We start from the raw sequence: 22,617 nt of genomic DNA, 5'->3' as shown, positions 1-22,617 counted from the left end.
TGACGGATAATCAAGGTTTTACTGTACCTTGTAGTGCTTAAGTTTCTTTTTCTCTGTCGTTTTCTCCACTAAACAAAAATGACAACTGCAGTTAGGGAAACTCAAGTGACGGAGCTGGGATTTCACTGAAAGTATGTCACAACCCCCATGTGCATATAGACTTTTTGGTAAGGAAACAGATACTTGAATAGGGGCTAGTGGTTATCTACTAACTCACGGTGTAAGGACTCTATCAACCAATCATTGAAGCATACCGACGCACATGTAAACCATTTGAAAGCAACATTTTTGCACTTTTTCCTCCATATCCTGCAGATAGAGCCTATGGCTCATTTGCTACTTGTGTAGTCTTTGAATATGCTTATCACATTCTCATTTATATATATATATATATATATATATATATATATATATATATATATATAGATATATATATATAGATAGATAGAGATATATGGTTTACCAAACTTGTATGGAAAAGATTATTCTAAACTTTGTCCATAATTTAAAAAAAAATGATCTAGAATCAAGGTAAAACCTTGATTATCTTTTATCAAGTAACTATTTGTCATTTCCACTGTTTGAAATAATACTATGTCAGTCAAATGGAATTCCCCTGATTTCAGCTATCCCATACTTGTTTTTAAGAGATAAACCAAAAGTCCAGAGCAATTTGAACAAGATACAAGTGGTCTTTCCATCTTACTTCTTTATGTATTTGAGTTAAAAAAAAAAAAAAAAAGTATACAGTATGAAATTATTTCTTTTCATTTTATCCTACCCCATTATGCTCAGTATTTGAGACTGCAAAAATGTGATTTTATTTGTTTAAAAAAAAAAAAAATAGTTTAGCCCCATACACTCACCCCGCAGATGGCGTCTCAATCCGCTTCTATTAGCTGACGAGAATTGTACTGAATTTATATCCAAACAAATTGAATTCTTTCTAGAGACAAATACATCCCCTGAGATCTCTGCAGGAATACTCTGGGAAACTCTTAAGGCCTTCTTAAGAGGACAGATTATCTCATATCTTTCCCACAGAAATAAATCCGAAGCGAAGAAAGTAGCAGAGATAAAAAGCGAAATTACTAAAATAGATGAAGAACATGCCAGACTACCAAGCGAGACTCTACATAAGAGGAGGCAGGCTCTACATTCAGAATTAAACCTCTTGACAACTAAAGAAACCGAACAACTAATTTACAAATCCAGACATCATTATTATGAACATGGAGAGAAAGCTAATAAGCTTTTAGCGCAACAAATTCACAAGCAAGATATGCATAACGCAATCTCGGTAATTACTAACACGACGGAGATAAAATCATCGAACACAAAAATATAATGTACACTTTTAGAGACTACTATAAATCCCTATATACTACTGAGTTTAAAGAAGACAATATACAATCTAATGCATTTCTGGATAAATTACAGATACCACAAATTGGCGCTATTAGTGTGGAGGAGCTCGATAAACCTCTGTCATTATCAGAATTACTGGATGCTATAAAGTCACTCCAAGGTGGAAAAGCAGCAGGCCCTGACGGCTACCCTGCAGAGTTTTACAAGAAATTCTGCGCTCAGCTAGCTCCCTCCTATTAGCAACATTTACAGAAGCCAGAGATAACCAATCTCTTCCACAAACCTTTAGCCAAGCACTAATCACTGTCTTTCCAAAACAAAATAAGGACTTATTACAATGTGCATCATACAGACCAATTTCACTTCTGAATAACGACGTTAAAATACTCTCTAAAATCATAGCTAGAAGGATGGAGAAAGTGCTCCCCTCAGTAATATCACAAGACCAAACTGGATTTATTAGGGGCCGACACTTATCTTCAAATCTTGACGCCTGTTTAATGTAATATACTCACCAACTAAATCAAACACCCCAGAAATATTATTATCATTGGATGCAGAAAAAGCATTCGACATGATTGAATGGAAATACCTTTTTACTATTTTGGAGAAGTTTGGGTTTGGCCCGAACATTTGTGCATGGATTAAATTACTGTATACTAACCCAGAAGCTTCAGTTTGCATCAATAACATTTGCTCAGACTACTTTAAACTAGAGCGTGGCACAAGACAAGGATGCCCTTTGTCACCACTGCTGTTTGCAATTGCCATTGAACCACTGGCAATACATTGTCGAAATACTGATCAGATAAAGGGGATTAGCAGAGAAGGACTGGAACAGAAAATCTCATTATATGCAGATGACATGGTACTGTATATATCGGACCCAGAAAATTCTGTGCCTGCAGTCTTAGCAGCACTCACAGAATTTCAAAAGCTCTCTGGTCTCAGAATTAATCTGAATAAAAGTGTACTCTTTCCGGTGAATTCGCAAGCATATAATATTAGATTAGACACCCTTCCTTTTATCATTGCAGAACAGTTTAAATACCTCGGGGTAAACATCACAAGTAAACATAAAGCTCTTTATCAACAAAATTTCGTCGTCTGCATGGAAAAAATTAAACAAGACTTGCATAGATGGTCAACCCTTCATCTCACACTAGCTGGAAGAATTAACACTGTTAAGATGAATATTCTTCCTAAGCTCCTTTTTATTTCAAAACATACCAATATACATTAATAAATCGTTCTTTAAGCAATTAGATTCAACAATAACCTCATTTATTTGGAATTCTAAACATCCACGCATCAAAAGAGCGACCTACAAAGACAAAAGGCAGAAGGCGGCATGGCTCTACCTAACTTCCAGTTTTATTACTGGGCGCAAATATACAGTCGATAAGAACCTGGACACAAATAGAAGAACATACACAGGCATGGACCGCAATAGAAGTAAAATCCTGCAGTACTTCTTTGTATTCCTTGCTTTGTGCTCCAATAAACACACGTTATCGGCAATACACTAATAACCCAATTGTGCTCCACTCACTTAGAATCTGGAACCAATGTAGAAAGCATTTTAAGACGGAGAAGCTTCTTTCTGTGGCACCTGCAAAAGAACCACCTCTTTCAACCCTCACAAACATATGCAGTTTTAATATCTGGAAAAATTTGGAATTAACTTGCTTAGAGATCTTTATATAGACAACGTCTTTGCATCCTATGAACAATTACATTCCAAATTTAACATTCCAGCTACAAATTTCTTTCACTATCTTCAAATCAGGAACTTTGTTAAACAGAACCTTCCAGATTTTCCTCATCTTGCACCCTCATCCACGCTGGAAAATTTATTGCTCAATTTCAAGGAGTTAGACTCCATCTCTACAATATATAAAATCCTTTTACAATCCCTTCCTTTCAAAGATCCAAGAGGACACTGGGAAAATGATCTCTCAATTAATATATCAGAAAAGGAGTGGAAAGTAGCAATGCAGAGAATTCACTCAAGCTCCATATGCAAAGCATACAATTATACAACTCAAAATTATATATCGAGCACATCTGTCTCGACTAAAACTCTCAAAATGTTTCCAGGGCATGATCCAACCTGTGAACGCTGCAAAAGCCCAGCCTCACTAGGTCACATGTTCTGGGCCTGCACCAAATTAACATTATTCTGGACAAAAATTTTTAATTACCTCTCAGACAGTCTTGGACTCACAATCCCTCCTAACCCATTAACAGCTGTGTTTGGGGTTCTTCCAGAGGGTCTTAAAGTGGAGAAAGACAAACAAATTGTGATTGCATTCACTACACTGTTGGCACGCAGACTTATTCTGATAAACTGGAAGAACCCAAACTCTCCTCTTTTAAGTCAGTGGGAAACTGATGTGTTATATTATTTAAAATTGGAAAAAATCAAATACTCAGTTAGAGGATCTGTGCAGACTTTTTTCAAAACATGGCAGGATCTAATCAGTAATATTTTGAAATGAGTTTATAAAGCACAGAGAATTTGTTGATTTAGGTATTTTTAAAAGCCTTAAATTTTACACCGTTTGGCTTGCTCTCTCTCTCAAGGGTGGGGATCGATCTGTTCTTAGCATAATTCTTTTTTTTTTTTTTTTTTTTTGTAAAAATTGATTGCTATGTATTGATTGTAATAAAATTAATAAAATTAAAAAAAAAAAAATAGTTTGCAAAAATGTGCATTTATTTGTTTTAAAAAATTATAGTTAACCTACCACACTATTTTATTATTATTGTCCATTTTTAACAAAAGCAGACTTTTTTAAAAGGAAAACATTTCTTTTGAATACTGAATAAATTTAAATACAGTTTACAAAAATTGGGTTATGCTTTTTATACTTTGCAAGAAAGAGATGAAAAAAGATGAGTATGCATCCTATGGATTCCTTATTTTTTCCCCTCACTCCTGCAATACAGTATATAAAGAAATGTGATGTATATTAAAATAAAGTTTGACATTTTCAGAGTTTGTTGTAAACCATTTGTACAGGTAATTAATTATGGTTGCTCTCCTTTTAGATACTTGACTAAGTTCTTATTTTTGCTGATATCATGCACATTATAAAGCATGTTTGATACTATAAGCATAATTGTTATTTAGTCATTCTTATCATTTTGGTGTGCATCTAGGTTTAACTTAACCGTGTCAGATCTGCTTTCTGTACTAGCTATTTTCTCTCTTTTGAACATTCCCATAGGGGACATTGACTTAAAGTTAAGGTAATCTACTACTGCATACTGGATGCTTGTTACATCTCCAGTCCTCTTAAGTATAATTCAATAAAGGGAGTGGCACATAGCTTACCAATAATGTAGGACCACTATCAAAATAGTGTAATTAAGTAGCAGTTATTAAAACTTTGTACACTTTCCCTTGGTAACATTCTTTGAGTAAATGCAAATTAAAAAAACAGAAGAAATTTCAACCTGTTGTTCTATAATTGAGTAATTTGATCTTCTATCACACTTACTATAGATTTATACATATCTCATACTAGTAGTAGCAGTAACAGTTGATGAGTTCAGCATTTTTCATGTCAGTTATTTCTTCACAAACCTGGTATATAATTGTTTTAACGTTGAGGGCTTTCTGTAAATTACAAAAAAAATATATAATCTGCAGCACTCATTGGGCATGTAGGAAAAGCTTAACAATTTACCAGATATGTCAGGTTTTCAAGCCAAGGTACACCTGTGTTTCAGCGCATGTTTGTGACAATAAAAGGAATCTGGAAATAAAATTTTTTATTTGCATATTCCTTGTATTTTTCTCATAGGATACATTTTTAGTCGCTTGTGCGAGTTGTTGCGTAAATACTGAAAAAAATCAAAACAAAACCAACCACGTAACATATAAAGTCTACTGTAATTTTTATCTTTTGATAGGAAACCAGCCCCTTCAGATAAAAGGTGGTTGTGCAGGAAGACCTACATGTTCAGATGTCCTGCGTGGCTAGTCTTCTTTTAAGATGGCAGAATCTTATAATATGTGTTTCTTTGTTCAGAAATAACTTAATATAAACTATGTTAAAATATGTGTTTAATCGCAAGATGACAATACTCGACAACTGTCTTGGTTTAGAAAATGGACATATTTGGTAAGCTTTACGCTTTTTTTCTGCTCTTTAGCCTACAATGTAAAGCACAAGTGCATGCAAAACATTTTTTTAATTTATAGAAAGCGATTAACTTTAGAACACAATTTCACATGACAAATGTGTGTATATATAGCACATTTGTGAAGAAATAACTTCGACTTGAAACACTGAACTTCTCTTTTAAGATTGTACTTTCTGAGGTGATTTTCATTACTAGTACTGCACTGTTTTTCAGAGTTGTGGGTACCGAAGAAAGAATTCCTATCCCACTTATGGATTACATTCTCAATGTGGTGAGTAGAGCATTTTGTTTATTTACATTTGGACAGTATGTTGACTGCAGCTGTGCTTAAAATTAAGCATGTGAAAGTTAGATTTTGTCCTGGAGTGTGTTTTGTATAAATTTTTCCACTTTATATATTTTTTTTTTTTTCCAAGTTCACAAATATTTTTTCTGCATTTTTTTGTGTGATGCGTAGGTAGGCCAGTTTTCAGGTCAGAACTACCTGCTTGTTAGAATTTACTGTATTTTATGTGCGTTATCACCCACAATGTAATATACCTATGCCTTGTTTGTGTTAGACTCCTTTGTTGTGCTCCAAATAGTTATTCCCTGCACAATAAATTGGGTTAGTACAGTGTGAAATGAATTGAAAAATTACCTGTTTTCTGGTAGTTTATAGAGGTGTAGATTGAAAGCTGTACAGGTTATAGAAAAGCAGTGCTGACAGTTAATGCCTCTAGACAGCATGGCAGAAATGCGTTTAATTTCCTAAACAAATGAACAAGATCTGCATAAGAAATTAATGTTTCACAAATACCATTAAATTTTAATATGTGAGTATTACACTATGGACCACCAGTACTACTTTGCACCTGAGGCTTTGCACCTGAGGCTGTGTTCCATTAACCAGGAGATTAGGAAATGCACATATTAATTTTTAACCTTTTTTTTTTTTTTAAGGGTGTCAGGGAGCTTGTGCTTATTTTGTTCTAATATTTGATAACTCCTTTTTCTAAATATTCTCTGAGATAACCTGAATGGTCCTTTTTGTTTCTTTGCTCCATGAATCCCATTTCCTGCATCATAACAAGATTCACATTTGTTTTTGAGCTGAAGTTACAGTGATAAGAAAGGCATTTTTCTTGGTAGTTTTTTCTTTGTTTTTACCTGCATTCAAATTTATCCTTGTTTCAGCTCTCATTTTTTCTCCTTATAGATGAAGTTTGTTGAGTCAATTCTAAGCAACAACACTACTGATGACCACTGCCAGGAGTTTGTGACACAAAAGGGATTGTTGCCACTGGTCTCTATACTTGGGCTACCAAATTTACCTATTGATTTTCCAACATCGGCAGCTTGTCAAGCTGTTGCTGGAGTCTGCAAATCTATACTGGTATATATAATTGGTTAATACATGTTAATTTTTCTTTTTGAGGATGGATGGTCAGTTCTGACCTTGTTTCTCTCTTAAACCCCCCCTTTAAACCCCACCCAGTCTTTGTATAATTTGTAAGTTTTCCCCAGTGTCTACTCAGGTTTTATTTTTTGTCAGATAGTCGACATTTTATGATGGGAGAAGTTTTTTCCATTTAAATTATATCAATCACAAGGATTTCTGGCACAAATAATGTATAATTAACCCCAAATAAAGAGAGTTCTAGTTCATCACACTACCTCATTTGAGCTGGTTCATTATGTGCTGTATATGGACTCTTGCAGTACAATTACACAGGGAAAATCCCAACTTGTTCAAATATGCTTTGAATTTAAATAATCACTGTTAAACTGATTTCCTTAAAATTAGGTACAGATTATAAAATAAAATGAATAATTTGCTAATGTAAAATGTTAGGGGGGTAGTAAAATAGAAGGTTGCTTCTATTGCTGTCAGTTATCTCTGCTTCTCTGTTACAATGCATTATACAGTATATAGAGAGAGGAAAAAGGACTCTGTTTGTTACTCACTCCCAACAATTAAGACATGTCAAAATGGCTTACACTTTATTTTCCTTATACTCAGTGGAAAGGGGATCTCTGTTAAAAGCACATCAATTAAAATAAACACACATTTTATGAAGGAAAATAGTACCACTTATTGGTAAAACAAAGGAATTTTAGAAGTTGTATTGTTTACATTTTGACATAAATCATGTGATGCAAGCAGATGACACAGACAAATACATAGCACAATAGACATTTCTTTGTTTCTTTAAAACTTTTATGAATTTTTTTTTTTTTTGAGCAAGCTATGGGAGGGGTGTTCTTGTTAAATTTCAAAGTAGGAACTTTTTATATCCTGTGCCTTTCATAGACTGTTGCAAAGTGCCAGTACTGATTACCTGAAGTCTGCAAAGCTATACTACTCTTGTGTATTTATGGTGTTTATCTCATTTGTAATATTTTCTCACAATCAAAATCAACTGAATTCAGATCAAGACACTCCTGTGGCAATAAGTTAGCATTTTTATCACAGTAATTATGAACGCTTCTGACACTTGTAAGTATAGTTGAGAATTGTTAAATTTGAGTATAAAAATGCAACAAAAGGCAACACTTACCTTTGTTTTTAATAATCCACAAGAGTAAGCAGACTGGATTTTGTAGTGCCATCACTACAATGAAATTCAGTGACTACAGTTTAACCTTGGATTCCAATTTGTGGACAGAAATCTATTTAAATTATTTATTCCGGAAACCAAAAGCCCACTCGATAAAGTTGTCCATTTGATAGGAACAACAAACTGAAGTTACCTTCTGTTTATGATGTCTGCATCATTTCTAAATCCTTCCTACAGTTTAAAATATGTTGTGGAACCTTGACCTTTAATTTTTTTTAACCGCTTGTTCAGTAAAGAGATGTCATTCTGCACTCTTGTTTCTGTTATTCATTTAATCCTGCTGTTTCCGAAAACCGGGTTAGAACTTGTAAGAAGGCGCTAGTGAAATTTCAGAAATTTTAATGGGAACTCAATAATACACTTGGCAGTATACAAGTTTATGGTCAATTAACTGAAGTTTTGCTGGTGTTGGTTTTAGTCTAAAGCTTATTTAACCTTTGAGGCATGAAATGCTTCCTGGCAAAACTTAGTTAAAAAATTAAGTAAAATTGCTAAAGCTTTTATAATATTGCAGAGGATTGAAAACTTGTAGTTGCATTTTGGCTAAATGGTTGGCCAGTAACTGGGAAGATATGTTGTTAAGTATGTTCTGGTAGTTACATATATTTAGTGTACATTTTCTTGATGTTTTCAGAGCCTTTACCAGTATGTGTGAATTTGTCTCCTCCACAGACTTTATCACATGAACCTAAAGTTCTACAAGAGGGTTTACTGCAGCTTGATGGAATCCTATCATCGCTAGAGCCTTTGCACAGACCTATTGATGCTCCTGGTGGTTCAGTTCTTTTGCGTGAACTTGCAAATGCAGGAAATGTTACTGATGCAACATTGTCTGCTCAGGCTACACCATTATTGCATGCTCTCACTGCTGCACATGCTTACATAATGATGTTTGTCCACACATGCAGAGTTGGGCAGGTAAGAGTTTTTCTGTGTAGTTTTGTAAATCTTTAAAATGCAATGCACACTTTAAGTAGATATAACATTGTTGGGGATCATAATATTCACTATTTGCTAATATATAAGGTGAGTTTTGACAGTTGCATATGAGAACTGTTTTACATGCTGGTTAAAGTTCTGATAAGTTGCTCTAGAACAATTGTTTATTTTCTCTTACACATGGCAGCTAGAGTTCCATTAGAAAAAAAATCAGAATTACTTTGTAATTGTAATTACTCTGCAGAATTGCACCTTACTAACTACAATTGGTTTACCACTTGTATATAGCATTAAATTCTGCATTGCATTTTTGGGCATCCTCTGCCTCAAGCTCAGAGGTGAGATGTGAAATAGTCCTGTAGCCCAATTCTTGTCTGGACCATCCCCAGATTCCTTCTGTTGTGTTGCTGGAACTTGTGGGGAAATAATAATTAAAAAAGAGTTTACTGAAGAATTTATTCACTATAGGCCAGATTGATAAATATTTTAACTATGTTGTCCAGTAAATAATACCATAGGTTTCATCCTAAGTGGTACAAAATCAGGGCCTAACTTAAAATCTAGTGGAAACATTAATGAGCTGTCTTTTTTTTTTGGTTAAAATTGGACATTAACTCCAGTGCCATGACCAACATGGCTACAAGTTTAAGGAACATGTGGGGTGAGTCTATCATCAAGTGAAATGTTTGTCACCATGTAATCTAGTATTAAATCATCTGCTTGGACAGGTAAATATACAATACATTCTGTCTTATAAATTCCTAGTCCCATATAGTTAAAATATCATGTTGCTTTTGATGGCTGAACTTGGAGCAACAGTTTTCTATTTGCTTAGCTGGTAAATAGAAGCACCAGCAATACAAATACAAAATCAGGGTTATTTAATAAGTTTGAAGGGAAGCACAAATGCAGTATCTCACTTTCTGCTTTCAAAATCTTGCTCTGTCTGCAAAGCACATCACATTCTTATCTTGTTCCATCTGCTTACACTGTGTCTGTTGATGAGAAATCTGTTTTCAGTGACTGAATAGTAAGCATAATCCTGGGTGAATTAAAATTATGTGCTATGCCATTTCTAACTTATTTCATTCAAACTAGCTGTCCCCTGCGGCTCTACCCGAGTAGTAGTGTAACAGGAAATCAAACAAACAGGTATCGCTAGCTACTCCGAGGCATGGAATGCACCAAAACGTGGCCAGCGGTAGACCGATACAAACGGAAGCTGCGGCATGAGTGAGGAGGTCCCTGCCCGGGCCCCCACTCCTGACTTGGCCCACAGCCTCTGCCTCGGATTAGTGTGAATAAATCACTTCTGCAAGAGAACTGTGATACTTAGCGCAATGAGAGAAGCTGCAAAATCAACTGGTATGTTCAAGCTAATTATAGGAAAAACCCTATCTAAATCCGTTAAGTAGTTATCTCGTGAAAAGCAGAGAGAGAGAGACACTTGGCTGACTTTAATGCATTGTTTTTACTTGGCTGACTTTAATGCATTGTATGGGTAGGCAGTGTCTAATCATGTTGCATGTATGTCAGCTGTGCAAGTAATAAACTCTGTACATACTGCTAAAATACTAACTGTATATGTCTTAATATTTTTATAATAAATTATTTGCATAGGGTCTTATCCCAGTTCCAAGGTTACTTTATAGAATGAAACAAGTACAAACAGAATAAAACGTCTTTGGGTGTAACTGGCTGACAATTAATAGTATTGCTTGACTGCCTCTGTTTCATTTATCTTTGTAGAGGGAGGCAATGTATTGCATGTAGATTGGGGTATGCAAGTAGGAATTTCACTCATTCATTCAAAACATTTAACAGTGTGATACCTAAAATGTAGATGATTCACCCATGGCTTTACCACATGTCCTTTCAGAACATAGTTAAACATGTACTGTATATACGATTATTAAAATTGTGCATGAAGTCCTTATGAGAGTCCTGTCAGCTGTGTTCACCAATGTTAACTACTTTACAGTTTCAGACTAATTCCAGAATACCATTTTGAAGATTTTTAAGACGACCCTATTGACTTCAGAGCTTAACAGTTGTGCATCATGCTGTTTTAAGTTTGGTTCTTTAGTAACTATTACAGGTATAATTTGAACTCCTGGATACAACATCTCTCAAACACAGGGAACTCTAGGCAGCTATTACATAGAGGTGGGAAAAATTGATTAATTTACAAATCGCAGTTGCCTGAAATATGATGATTGAGATTGTCAGGCTGATAAAGATATATATATATATATATATATATATATATATATATATATATATATATATATATATATATATATATATATATATATATATTTTTTAAATGAAGAAAATGCTGATGATCCAATCAAACTGTGTGCAACCAAGCATAATCCATACTATATGATTAATTACTATAGACAGTGATATGAGTTGCATGCACCCAGCCATTTGCTGTTGCCATTATATCAGTTTACTGATGTAGTTGTTGCTGGGAGAATGCCTAGTGCATACATTTTCTTATAGTGCAACAATTTCCATAATATGCTTGCTGCACATGAACACATTTTGCTGATTTGAACGGGTGCCTTGAAAACCGTGTCAAACAAGAGAATGACTGATCAAGATTGTTGTGAGATTTATACAGTATGGTGTCATTGCAAATTACATTTAAAGATTTGAATTCAGTTTGGATTTCACATAGTAAGGGGTGAACTTGAGACAACTATAGCCATATGCAAAATTTGCCAAAATATAGAAAGTATTGTGGTAATAACTCTGATATGTGTGCGTATTTCAAGCGACACCAGCTGGAGTTAAAAATCTGATGTCACCAAGCCCAGAGCTATTCTGATTAAGCAGCCAACTCCAGTCACAACTTTGAATAAATTAAAAGTTGTGATATGGCAAAACGGATAACAAAGTCTTTTGCATGTTTTATTTGTAATGACCTTCATCTATATACTGTAGTTGAAAATGCAGAATTCTGCAACATAATTCTTACTTTCAAGCTGAGTAGATTATTCCAGTACAATGTAAACAATTACTCTGTTGAGCAGAAAGTACTGACATGTGATTCATGGACTGTTGAGCCACACAGTGTTTTGTTACAATAACATTGCATCATATTACTGAAGAGTGTTGCTACAAACCATAATGTATGAAAGCCATACTGGAGCCAACATGTCTGAGATACTTGATGTACCTGGAATATAGACAGTTGAAGACAAGAGCATGTTATTCACAGACAATGTAGGCTTATGCCTGTTTACAACTCTTGTAGCCGGCTTTCCTTGTGTTAAATGCTACGTGAAACTTGGCAGCTCAGCATGCATTTGGACTGCCAGCTGTTGTGCAGCTCCTTGCAAGAATAAGATGCATCCCTGGATTTCTTCACAGCACAAACTGATTACCGTTGTGCCAACCCATTGAAATAGTGCACTTGGTGTTGTAAAATTTCTTAATTCCATACATTTCCATTCTTAAGGTTATAATTATGAATTAAGACATTTTAAAATCTATATTTAATTGTGATTAGTAAATCAAATGTCAAATGTTTTAGCTGTATGATTGCAAAACTACCTTAAGTGACAAGCATCTAATATGATAACATTTCACCATCAGTAAACCTTCTTTTTTTTTTGTGTAGAACTATATTAATTGATTTATTATTCTATAAATAGATTAGTTTGAACTTCAGGGTGATCATTTTAAAAAGTGTAAAGTCGAGGCAAATAGAATGTTTGGCTACTTGGTTAGGATACATATAGCATATTTAAATGTGTACTACTTTTTGTGTGGAAAGAAACTTAGTATATTAAAATGCATTAATTTGTTTAATCTATTTAGTCTACATGATTTTATAGGTTAAAAATACTTATGATTGCATTTTGTGATGTCCTACTTGACTGTTTACATGGTTATCTTTCTCCCATTCTCACTCTAGAGTGAAATTCGAGCCATCTCTGTAAACCAGTGGGGCTCCCAGCTAGGTCTTAATGTTCTAAATAAACTAAGTCAACTTTACTGTTCACTGGTGTGGGAGAGCACAGTATTACTTTCACTCTGTACACCTAATAGGTAAGATATCGATATTTATGATAAGTTTAATTCCTGCCCTCTACCCTTTTCTTTTTGTCAACTTTGCTGCTTATGATTTCACAGCCTTCCCCCAGGATGTGAATTTGGACAAGCAGACATGCAAAAACTAGTTCCAAAGGAAGAGAAAGGCATGACTGTTGCAGCCTCTGGTGTCAGAAAGCCAGGTTAATCTATTTTCACATTTCCGTTGTGCTTAAATGTATTTGCATACATTTTCCTCCCCTGTTCTAAAATTAATATTATCTGTACAGAAGGGGACTCTGACTCTTCAACACTAAGCAACTCTAGTGCTGTTGAGCATTCTGCCCAGGGATTGCTGGAGGGAATAGGACTTGATGGAGATGCCCTTGCACCAATGGAGACTGATGAGCCAAGCACATCTGACTCAAAAAGCAAATCTAAACTTACCCCAGCAATGGCTGCACGCATCAAACAAATCAAACCGTTGCTGTCTGGTATGTTCATGCCTATTACAGGTTTTAACATTTTTTTTGTTTAATATCGTCTTTTAATTGTGTTTAATTTGTGTTACTTTTTACTATGCTTTGGTTTATAGCATCTTCTCGACTGGGACGGGCCCTAGCAGAACTTTTTGGGCTTTTGGTGAAGCTTTGTGTTGGCTCACCTGTTCGACAAAGGAGGAGTCATCATGCGGCTAGTACAACAACTGCTCCAACACCTGCTGCTCGCTCTACAGCATCCTCTCTGACTAAACTGTTAACAAAAGGATTGTCCTGGCAGCCTCCTCCTTACACTCCCACTCCACGATTTAGGTTAGCACTTCCTCTTTCCTTTGAATTTGAAGGACTTGTGTAACACTTGCATAACATGAAAAGCGTAATTTGCTGAATGAATCCAGTATTCAGAAGGTTTGTTTAGCTGTTTGGGGCAGAGTGGTGGTGGTTCTGAGGCTAGGGATCTGCACTGGCAATCGGAAGGTTACCGTTTTGAATCCCGTAAAATGTCAAAAGAGACTGTGCGCTGTTGGGCGCATGAGCAAGGCCGTTAACTTGCAATTGCTTCGTACTGGGTATAACGTTAATATGTACACATACCTACATGTAGGCCCTCCAACCTGCAGGAAAAACTTGGTGGTTGGTGGCAGAATTGGCAGTCTAGCTACCATTTTAAAAAAAAAAAACCTCACACTGTTCCATTCTAACTGAACTTCTAGCTGAGGTATCAACCGTTGCATGGCTGCACTCGGGTCCTAAACTGGATCCTGAGTTGAGTTGTCATGTGGTGGGTGTGGCAGTGCACTGTATCATTGCGTGCTCCTAACCTCTGTTTATCTGTTTTTACTGCTTATGTGTTTTAAGAATGTCTGCTTAGTTAAATGCATTTCTTATAGTAGGTCACCACCAATGTTAACATTTGTACTTTCTGTTGTATCATACTAATTTATATATTAAAATGTTCCATTTAGTTTTTTTTCTTCTCTTAATGGAAATACTTGACCAACAAAGTAATCTTTTAATTCAGTTCTATTCAGGCAAACATTTACTTTAACCTCATACGCACTAATTGGTTTTTGGACTTATTGCATCTTAATTACATACCCAAAAATTAATGGCTATTGCGCTGCATATGTCATAAAGGATTTGCAGATGGTCAGAAAGTAGTAAGTATAACACTCCAAATTGTTTGAAAGAATTTAATTTATATAAATAAAAACCATAAGTTGCAAAACACTGATCTCTAAACCATTGACACAGGGGCCAATGTAGAGTGTTCAATTAAGCTAAACAGCATATCTAGCATCCAGACAGAAAACTGTCATATTCAGAAATGTGCTTGAAGAGGAATCAAATTTGTGACTTTCAGCAAAGACCTCTTTCTCTGTAGTTAAAACTGTGACTCAAGGTCTTCATATTCCATACACCTAGCATTCTCTATTTTTTCTAGCACTTCAACTGAATGTTTTTTTAATTTTTTTAAAGACAACATTTCCTAGTACAATGTTCAAATCTTTTGTGTCAACTAAGCAATCACCATGCACTCTGACAGAAGCTTGTGTATAAAGAAGCTGTTGCACTAATTTATTTTTTTGTTTTAACAGTTGTGACATGAATGACTAGTTATAAACGACTATATATCATTGGAAATCTGAACTTCAGCTATCCAGTGATAATGAGCCCTTCACTTTATATGGTTTGATGTAGATAGATCTTTGACAAAGCAGATTCACTCAGCTGTGACATGCTACTCGCTTCGGCATATACAGTTGAAATTAGAAATATTTCAATTCCCCTAGATTGCAAGGATTTGCCAGTGAAAGTTTTTCAAAACGCATGATTTTGCTTTCGGTAAAATCAACAAAGAATGTATGATACAATTTTTCTGAGTAACAGAATATTTTATTTATATAGCCATGTCACAATTATTCAACCCCTATATAATAACTGGTGTTTTTAAAACCTCCAGCTCGTTTTTGTGGCCTAAAGTTGAGCTATAACAAAATTAAGCCGTTATGAATTCAGTAATGGTCTTTAATTGGCTTAACCTGTAATGCACATATAAACAACACCCATGAAGGTGTTGAAAGTGAGTTGCACTCATGAGTAAGACCAAGGAGCTTTCACAAAAGCTGAGAGTGGAAATTATTCCAATGTACCTGAAGGGCATTGGGTATAAGTTGATCTCCCAAAAATTTAACATTCCATGAGGCACCATTGAGAGCATTATAAGGAAGTTTAAAAACAATGGCACATCTGCAAACTTACCTGGCTGAGGTAGAAAGCCCAAAATTTTCATCAAGAGCCCTTAACAACTTAAGCAGGACAGCTAAGAAAAATCCCCGGTGTTACTGCAAAACACCTACATGATGACCTGATGAAAGTTGGAACAAGCACTTCATGACAACATTCCAAGATCCACTCCACTCTTGAACACAAAGAACATCAAAGGTTGACTAGATTATGGCAGGAGAAATTTGGATAGGCCTGCAGAGTTTTATGGTACAGTTCTGTGGACTGGTGAAATTAAGTTTTTAACTTTTTGGACACGTGGACCAGCAGTATGTCTGGCTTGACAAGGCCAGGCTTATGACCAAAAGAATACCATCCCTACTGTCAAACATGGAGGTGGGTCATGGATGATGTCTGTATGTTTTTCTGCTGCAAGAACTTGCAATCTTGACCGTGTAACTGGCATTGTGAATTCCTAGAAATAAGAGGAAATTCAGAATTTGAATCTTGGTGATCATTGCACTTTCCAGGAAGACCGTGATCCCATGCATCCCTCCAAGTTAACCAAAGCTTGGATGAGAAATAGATCCTGGGTTGGCCTTCTCTTTTCTATATTTAAATCCCATTGAAAATGTTTGGTGGGATTTGAAGAAGGCAGTTACAGCATGGAAGCTGGAGGCTTTTGAACATGAATAATGGACAAGTACTCCATCAGAGAGGTGTAAATAAAATTATGCACTTAACAAAAATGGTCGTTAAAAGTTGTTATAAAAGCTAAAGGATGCTTCACAAAGTACTTAAGCTTGGTTTTATATAATAATGAACATGCATATTTATGAAGAGAGTTGCATTTTTCATTTGAACTCAAATTTAAGTCTATTTATATTCTCAAAACTCTAAAAATGTTTGATATTTTTGTTTAATGAGGCTTTTTTCATTTACCTTTATATCTTTAATGTCTTGAGGTTGAGGGTGTTGAATATTTTTTTATTGTAACTGTACATGTGTAAATCACTTTTTTCTTAGTAATGAAACAGTAATTTGGAAAGTTTATTTTAAAGAACACACCTTTGTGTATGTAAAAATAAATTTGTTACTTTTGAGTGACTTGTGGGTTTAGTGCAACACACTCAAACAACTTTGAAATATGGTGGTGCTCTGCTGAAGGAGCACCATATGCATGAGTGGCTACATTCAGTTTAAATTTCACTCCTGGCTAGCATTAAAAAAAACACTTTACAATTTATAGCTGTAAGGTTTATAATTGCAGACGGACGGTTAGAAATGTCAGCGATGCTGTGTGCTAACAGCTGCAGTGGCCTGGGGTGATTGTTACCTGAAATGATTCTTTCGTGGAAATATAGTAAGAAGGAGCTTACCAATCCTACTTAGCTTGATAGGATAATCACATTTGTTATTTTAGAAGTATTAACGTAAGAATTCACCTGATTTATCCATCCATCCATTTTCCAACCCACTGAATCCGAACACAGGGTCACGGGGGTCTGCTGGAGCCAATCCCAGCCAACACAGGGCACAAGGCAGGAATCAATCCCGGGCAGGGTGCCAACCCACCGCAGGACACACACAAACACACCCACACACCAAGCACACACTAGGGCTAATTTAGAATTGCCAATCCACCAAACCTGCATGTCTTTGGACTGTGGGAGGAAACCCATGCAGACACGGAGAGAACATGAAAACTCCACGCAGAGGCGCCCCGGGAAGCGAACCCAGGTCTCCTTACTGCAAGGCAGCAGCACTACCACTGCGCCACTGTGCCTCCCATTCACCTGATTTATTTTAATAAAATGGGTACCTCTGAGGTACTAATCTTTGCAGTTCATAGGTCAGTTAATTTCTTTCTTCACATTTTTCTTCCAATGCATCTTTCTTTGTGGTTGCAAATATAAAAATGTTTTGTTAGTAAATGTTTGCAATGAAAGCACATCAAAGCAATATTTCCATTGAGATTTTTTTCTTCCAGACTTACTTTCTTCATATGTTCTGTGGGGTTCACATCCCCTATGCTTTTTGATGAGAGGAAGTATCCATATCACCTGATGCTGCAAAAATTCTTCTGTTCTGGGGGACATGATGCTTTATTTGAGTAAGAAGCCATTTTTTAAATATTATGTATAGTTTGATTTATGTAGGTATTGTCATTGTAAGAATAAAGGACTATTTAATTATCAAAGTGAAAATAGGTCTCTGAAAAGTGGACTAAATTAATTACAAATCAGTAACACAAAATAATTGCTTGCATAGGTATTTACCTTCTTTGGTATGACACACTCAAATCGGCACTCAAACAACTCCACGAAAGGCCGATTTAAAAAAGCACACATGTTAAGCTAATGCTGCACAGGAATGGCTTGAAAACTGCAGTATTAATGTATTGCATTGGCCAAGTCAAAGTGCAGGGGCCCCATTTATTAATCTTTGAGTGCACCCATAACTTGAAAATTTGTTAATCGCAAAAAAACAGAAACATGCATACATCAAAACTGCCTAAGTTTATAAAACCTGAGCTACGGAGATTTCTACATAATATACCCTTTACAAATCACAATCGCCTTGTAAATGTGCAAATATCAATGTGCCTTGAATGCTGCCCTGGAACATTCTTATATGGAGCGTGCTAATTAACCTCATTTGCAGTGATGCTTCAGAGACTTGCTGGCATGTAGAGCAGCCTTCCCCCTGGCACATTGAGGCCCCAGCACCTGGATTCAAGAGTATCTGACTTGTTTGTGTTTTGGAGTTCAGGCTAGGTGTAAAGTGTTAGCACCGGAGTGGGTTGCCAATATTAGCTGGCACATGTAATGACATGATTGTTTCAGTGAATAGTACAGGCCATATCAAACATTGAGGGTTCAGCTAACTACATTTCCAACAAGCCATTCACCATGTACAATATTATGTCTGCTAAAGCTATTACAGAGAAAAAAAAAGTCATGGGTTGACCCAGTTCATTGACAGAACTTTCGTTGGCCACGTCTTTGTACCATAGCCGACTTAATGCAATGTAACTGCTCACAGTTAACAAAAGTTGCTTCATTCGTGCTTGGTATTGTTATTGCCATATGATTACAGTAAATTGCTCCAATTACGTTAGGTGAACCAGTGACCGCAAATTTCCACCTTATGTTGGCAAAAAATGTTTCATCTCTGTGCACTTATACCGTATGAAAACCGTATGTAGTGCCTTGCAGATCATTTAATGCCTTCCAGCACAGCAGGCATGGTTGATTTCTTACCTGTCAGCCAGTTCCCTGAGAAATGACAACAAGTAGCAGATTTAAACTGGTGAATAATCAAAGTTCTTCATTGGAAATACAAAAAGAGACTTCTCTGGAAATTAAAATGGGAAGAAATGATTTAAGCACATATAAGACTGACTTGATTGAGCAATTATCTGGTCATTATTTTAAAGAACTAACAACCTGCATCTAGATGTTGTTTGAACCATCATGTACCATTTGTTACTCCATTTAAAGATTACTTTCCAAGTTTTTATTTATATAATTAATATGCATTTTTAATAATGTTAAAAGCTAGAATGGCATCATAATTTCAGTTCCTTTTCTCCTTCCATAGGGTGATATTCTGATTTTTTGCTAGTATTGGTCATTTTGTATTAATAGATATTTTTAGTTGTTGATTATTAGATACTGCTGTATTGGGTATAAATTCAATTTTATGTTCAAGAAAAAGAAGTTGGTCACACATGTGATAACTGCTCTTTGAAGTAAAGAAAAAATATGAAACACCAACTTTCATATAGTTGCGGAGTGCACCTTGCATCCATTGTCTGACTTATTTTTTTGATTATGCAGGACATTTAACTGGGCTCTATCAATGGCTGGCAAGGTCCCTGTGTCAGAGGGACTTGAACATCCAGATCTTCCAGATGGTACAGGGGAGTTTCTGGATGCTTGGCTAATGCTTGTGGAAAAAATGGTAAATCCTACTACTGTATTGGAGTCGCCCCATTCTCTCCCAGCCAAGCTTCCGGGAGGGGGACCAAACCAGCCTCAGTTTAGTGCTCTCCGATTTCTAGTAGTCACCCAGAAGGTTTGTTTATTTTTCTATTATGCATTCCGTTTCTTTTTTGGATCAACCTTTTATTATTCTGCAATAATTGCAGTTACATTGTATTATTCTTTCTCCCTTTCCAGCTTTATCAACCGCTATTTTACTTTTAATCTTTCAAAATTACTGGTAATAAATGAAGCTGGCTTTTTTTTGTCACTGGCTTTGTGATTTTATTGAGGTATATCACTGAAAGATTGCTTTTCCTCTTTAAACAGTACAGTTAATGGGGAAATGACTGGCCGAGTATATTCCCAATGGTGTGCTATTGAGAAAAACATTTATGTAGAAACTTGCACTTTAAAGTTCGAATTGTGTACTTTAACATAAAATGATTTAATTTTCATTTGTGTTTAACTTAAAATCATAAGCAATGTGATGGCTTGAAACATCGATATACCATTCATTCTTCATCTGCTTGGTGTGTTTTTGATAGCTACACTTTCTAATGCTTAGATAACTGAGATGTTGGCTGTAAGCTTTTTTGTGGCCATTAGTCTTCTGCTTCTTTCTTATTGGGCTTACTCATTGGGTAAACATAGTTCTGTTGTTCCTGTATACTTTGTTTTATGAAATCTCCATTCTAATTTTTTTCTGTAGAGTTAAGGAAACGTGTACCCTCCTATCCTTTTCCGTTAAATCTTATGTCTTAGACTTTTTTCCTTACTTGTTCTTCTAATCTATTTCATGCAAACAGAAAGCTCCTCTGTTGATCAATTAAAATCTTAGTTTATCTTCAAAGAAGTTTGTTGTATGATTCTAGAATATTAACACCACACCCCACCAACCCTCCTTTGCACCCCATTCCAGTTATGTCCTTCCAGTAGGCGAGTTCAGATAGACAGACAGTCATCTTGACATCTGAACTACCTTCGTATGCATGTGCATGAAAAAGAATTAAAGATTCAGTTGGTGTTTATATACACCCATACAGGCCTATATATTTGTCCATTAAAGAGGTCTCAGTTGCTTCCATCAAAGAAGAGTTAACTTGCTGCAAGCTTTGGATGGATTTAGCACAGATTTACTTAGGTAACAGAACATTTTTTAATGGACTAGTTTATACCATTTTCAGACATTTTTTGTGTACCTTAGCCTTAGAAATGAACAACCATTAGTATGTTCTGCCTTTTCATCACCCTCGTGGTATAACATTGAACAGCTTGATCAAACGGCCTGTATTTTAGTTATAGAACATGCAAACTGAAAATGGTGACAGTAAAAGCATAGTACTGTATGTAGCATGTCAAATATGGAAATCTAGAGTTTGGTGATTAACATCTGATGGCATAACTTAAATCCTAAATAGCAAGACTTGGCTTGTCTTGCTTTTGCTTCTGAAGTGGTTTGTGCCTTTTTCCATAGTTTTATTTAAAAAAAAATCATATTTGTAGAACAATGTGTGAAATGTCTCAGAAAGATGCCATGTCACACAACTTCTAGAGTTAATTCTTATAGTTCTTGCATAATTAAACCACCTAGTGCCTCAGTTTTCCACCGCTTTTGTGGTGACTGCTTCTTGGCTCTGGAGCAGTCTATTGCTTCAGATATGAGCAGCCCCAACCCTGTCAATTTTTAAATATTTGCTGAAAACGCTGCTAGGTTTTGTCAATTGTTTATTTTTCTTTTCATTATTGTTTATCTTATCATTTTTTGATTTTATTTATTTTCATGTACAACACTTCAGAAACCACTTCTGTGGCCTTCACTGTGCTCTATAAATACATTTTGACTTGACTTTGAACAATTTACTTTTATATTAATGTTATGCCGTATGCAGTTCGAGTAAGCCACTTCTGTCTTTTCTGTTTTGTTTGCTGAGAGCCTATCCTAGCACTGTTGGGCTTAAGTAATTCTGGTGCTTACGCTTTGTATCATGGAAGCTGGGTTGGGCAAAGCCTGCCTCCTGCAGCCCTCCCTAGTGGCACCAAAAGACCCCACCAGAGCTGCCCACTAAAAACTACAACTCCAGCGCAGCCCTGCGGGTGTCGGAACAGGAAGCCTGCTAGAGGGATGTTGTCACTCAGTGTACTGGGGAAGAACATGGCCCTGGGAAGCAATCTCCCTTGTCCATCTATTATAATAGTCCCCCGATCTGGAAAGGTATCACTAACCAACCTATTCGGGATTGCCCATCCACCCATATCCTTCCGTTATAAAAGGCCTCCTGGCCAGGTAAAGGTCCATCTTTCTCGACTGGGATACTAGCCATCTCTTGTCTATTAGTCTTTTACATTCCTTTGTTTGTTTATCCTAGTTTCAGGCTTTTTAATGTACTGTATATCAACCTCTTTGGAGAATGTCTTTTCATCTGAGAAAAGTAGTATTGCGTCCTTATTTCACAATGTCCATTTTCTTAATCTGCTTATTTTTCCTTAGCGTTTTTCTTTTCTTTTTTTTTTTTTTGGATGAAATAAACTACCTCAAAACTAGTTTTTCATCTGCCAAATTAAAACAGTGCATTGTTTTACAACTCTTTGATTTTCCATTTAAGCGATGTGGGCTGCTTTTGAAAACTTTTCTTTGTGCAGCACCTTATTTTTTTTTTCCCTTGATGAGGAATAATGATATACACACGTGGACAAAATTGTTGGTACCCTTCAGTCTTTGAAAGAAAAATTCAAAATAGTCACAGAAATAACTTTAATCTGACAAAAGTAATAATAAATAATAATTCTATGAAATTT

At 35.8% G+C, this 22,617-nt stretch overlaps 1 protein-coding gene across 6 annotated transcripts in view; it reads left to right on the top strand.

The window, feature by feature from the left end:
- The window catches only part of huwe1 (HECT, UBA and WWE domain containing E3 ubiquitin protein ligase 1), a 362,527-nt gene that overhangs the window by 182,894 nt on the left and 157,016 nt on the right, over window positions 1-22,617 (top strand). For all 6 annotated transcript variants that reach the window (XM_039775720.1, XM_039775721.1, XM_039775718.1 and 3 more), the window contains 9 exons: window positions 5,737-5,794; window positions 6,722-6,898; window positions 8,796-9,041; window positions 12,991-13,124; window positions 13,209-13,309; window positions 13,397-13,600; window positions 13,702-13,918; window positions 17,823-17,945; window positions 19,675-19,912. In XM_039775720.1, coding sequence (XP_039631654.1) covers window positions 5,737-5,794; window positions 6,722-6,898; window positions 8,796-9,041; window positions 12,991-13,124; window positions 13,209-13,309; window positions 13,397-13,600; window positions 13,702-13,918; window positions 17,823-17,945; window positions 19,675-19,912 — 1,498 coding nt within the window. The remainder of the gene's footprint in view (window positions 1-5,736; window positions 5,795-6,721; window positions 6,899-8,795; window positions 9,042-12,990; window positions 13,125-13,208; window positions 13,310-13,396; window positions 13,601-13,701; window positions 13,919-17,822; window positions 17,946-19,674; window positions 19,913-22,617) is intronic.

Source organism: Polypterus senegalus, chromosome 13, assembly GCF_016835505.1.
Source record: "Polypterus senegalus isolate Bchr_013 chromosome 13, ASM1683550v1, whole genome shotgun sequence".
NCBI lineage: Eukaryota > Metazoa > Chordata > Cladistia > Polypteriformes > Polypteridae > Polypterus > Polypterus senegalus.
The sequence above is the reverse complement of the archived record's forward strand: the minus strand, read 5'-3'. Positions and strand labels throughout refer to the sequence as shown.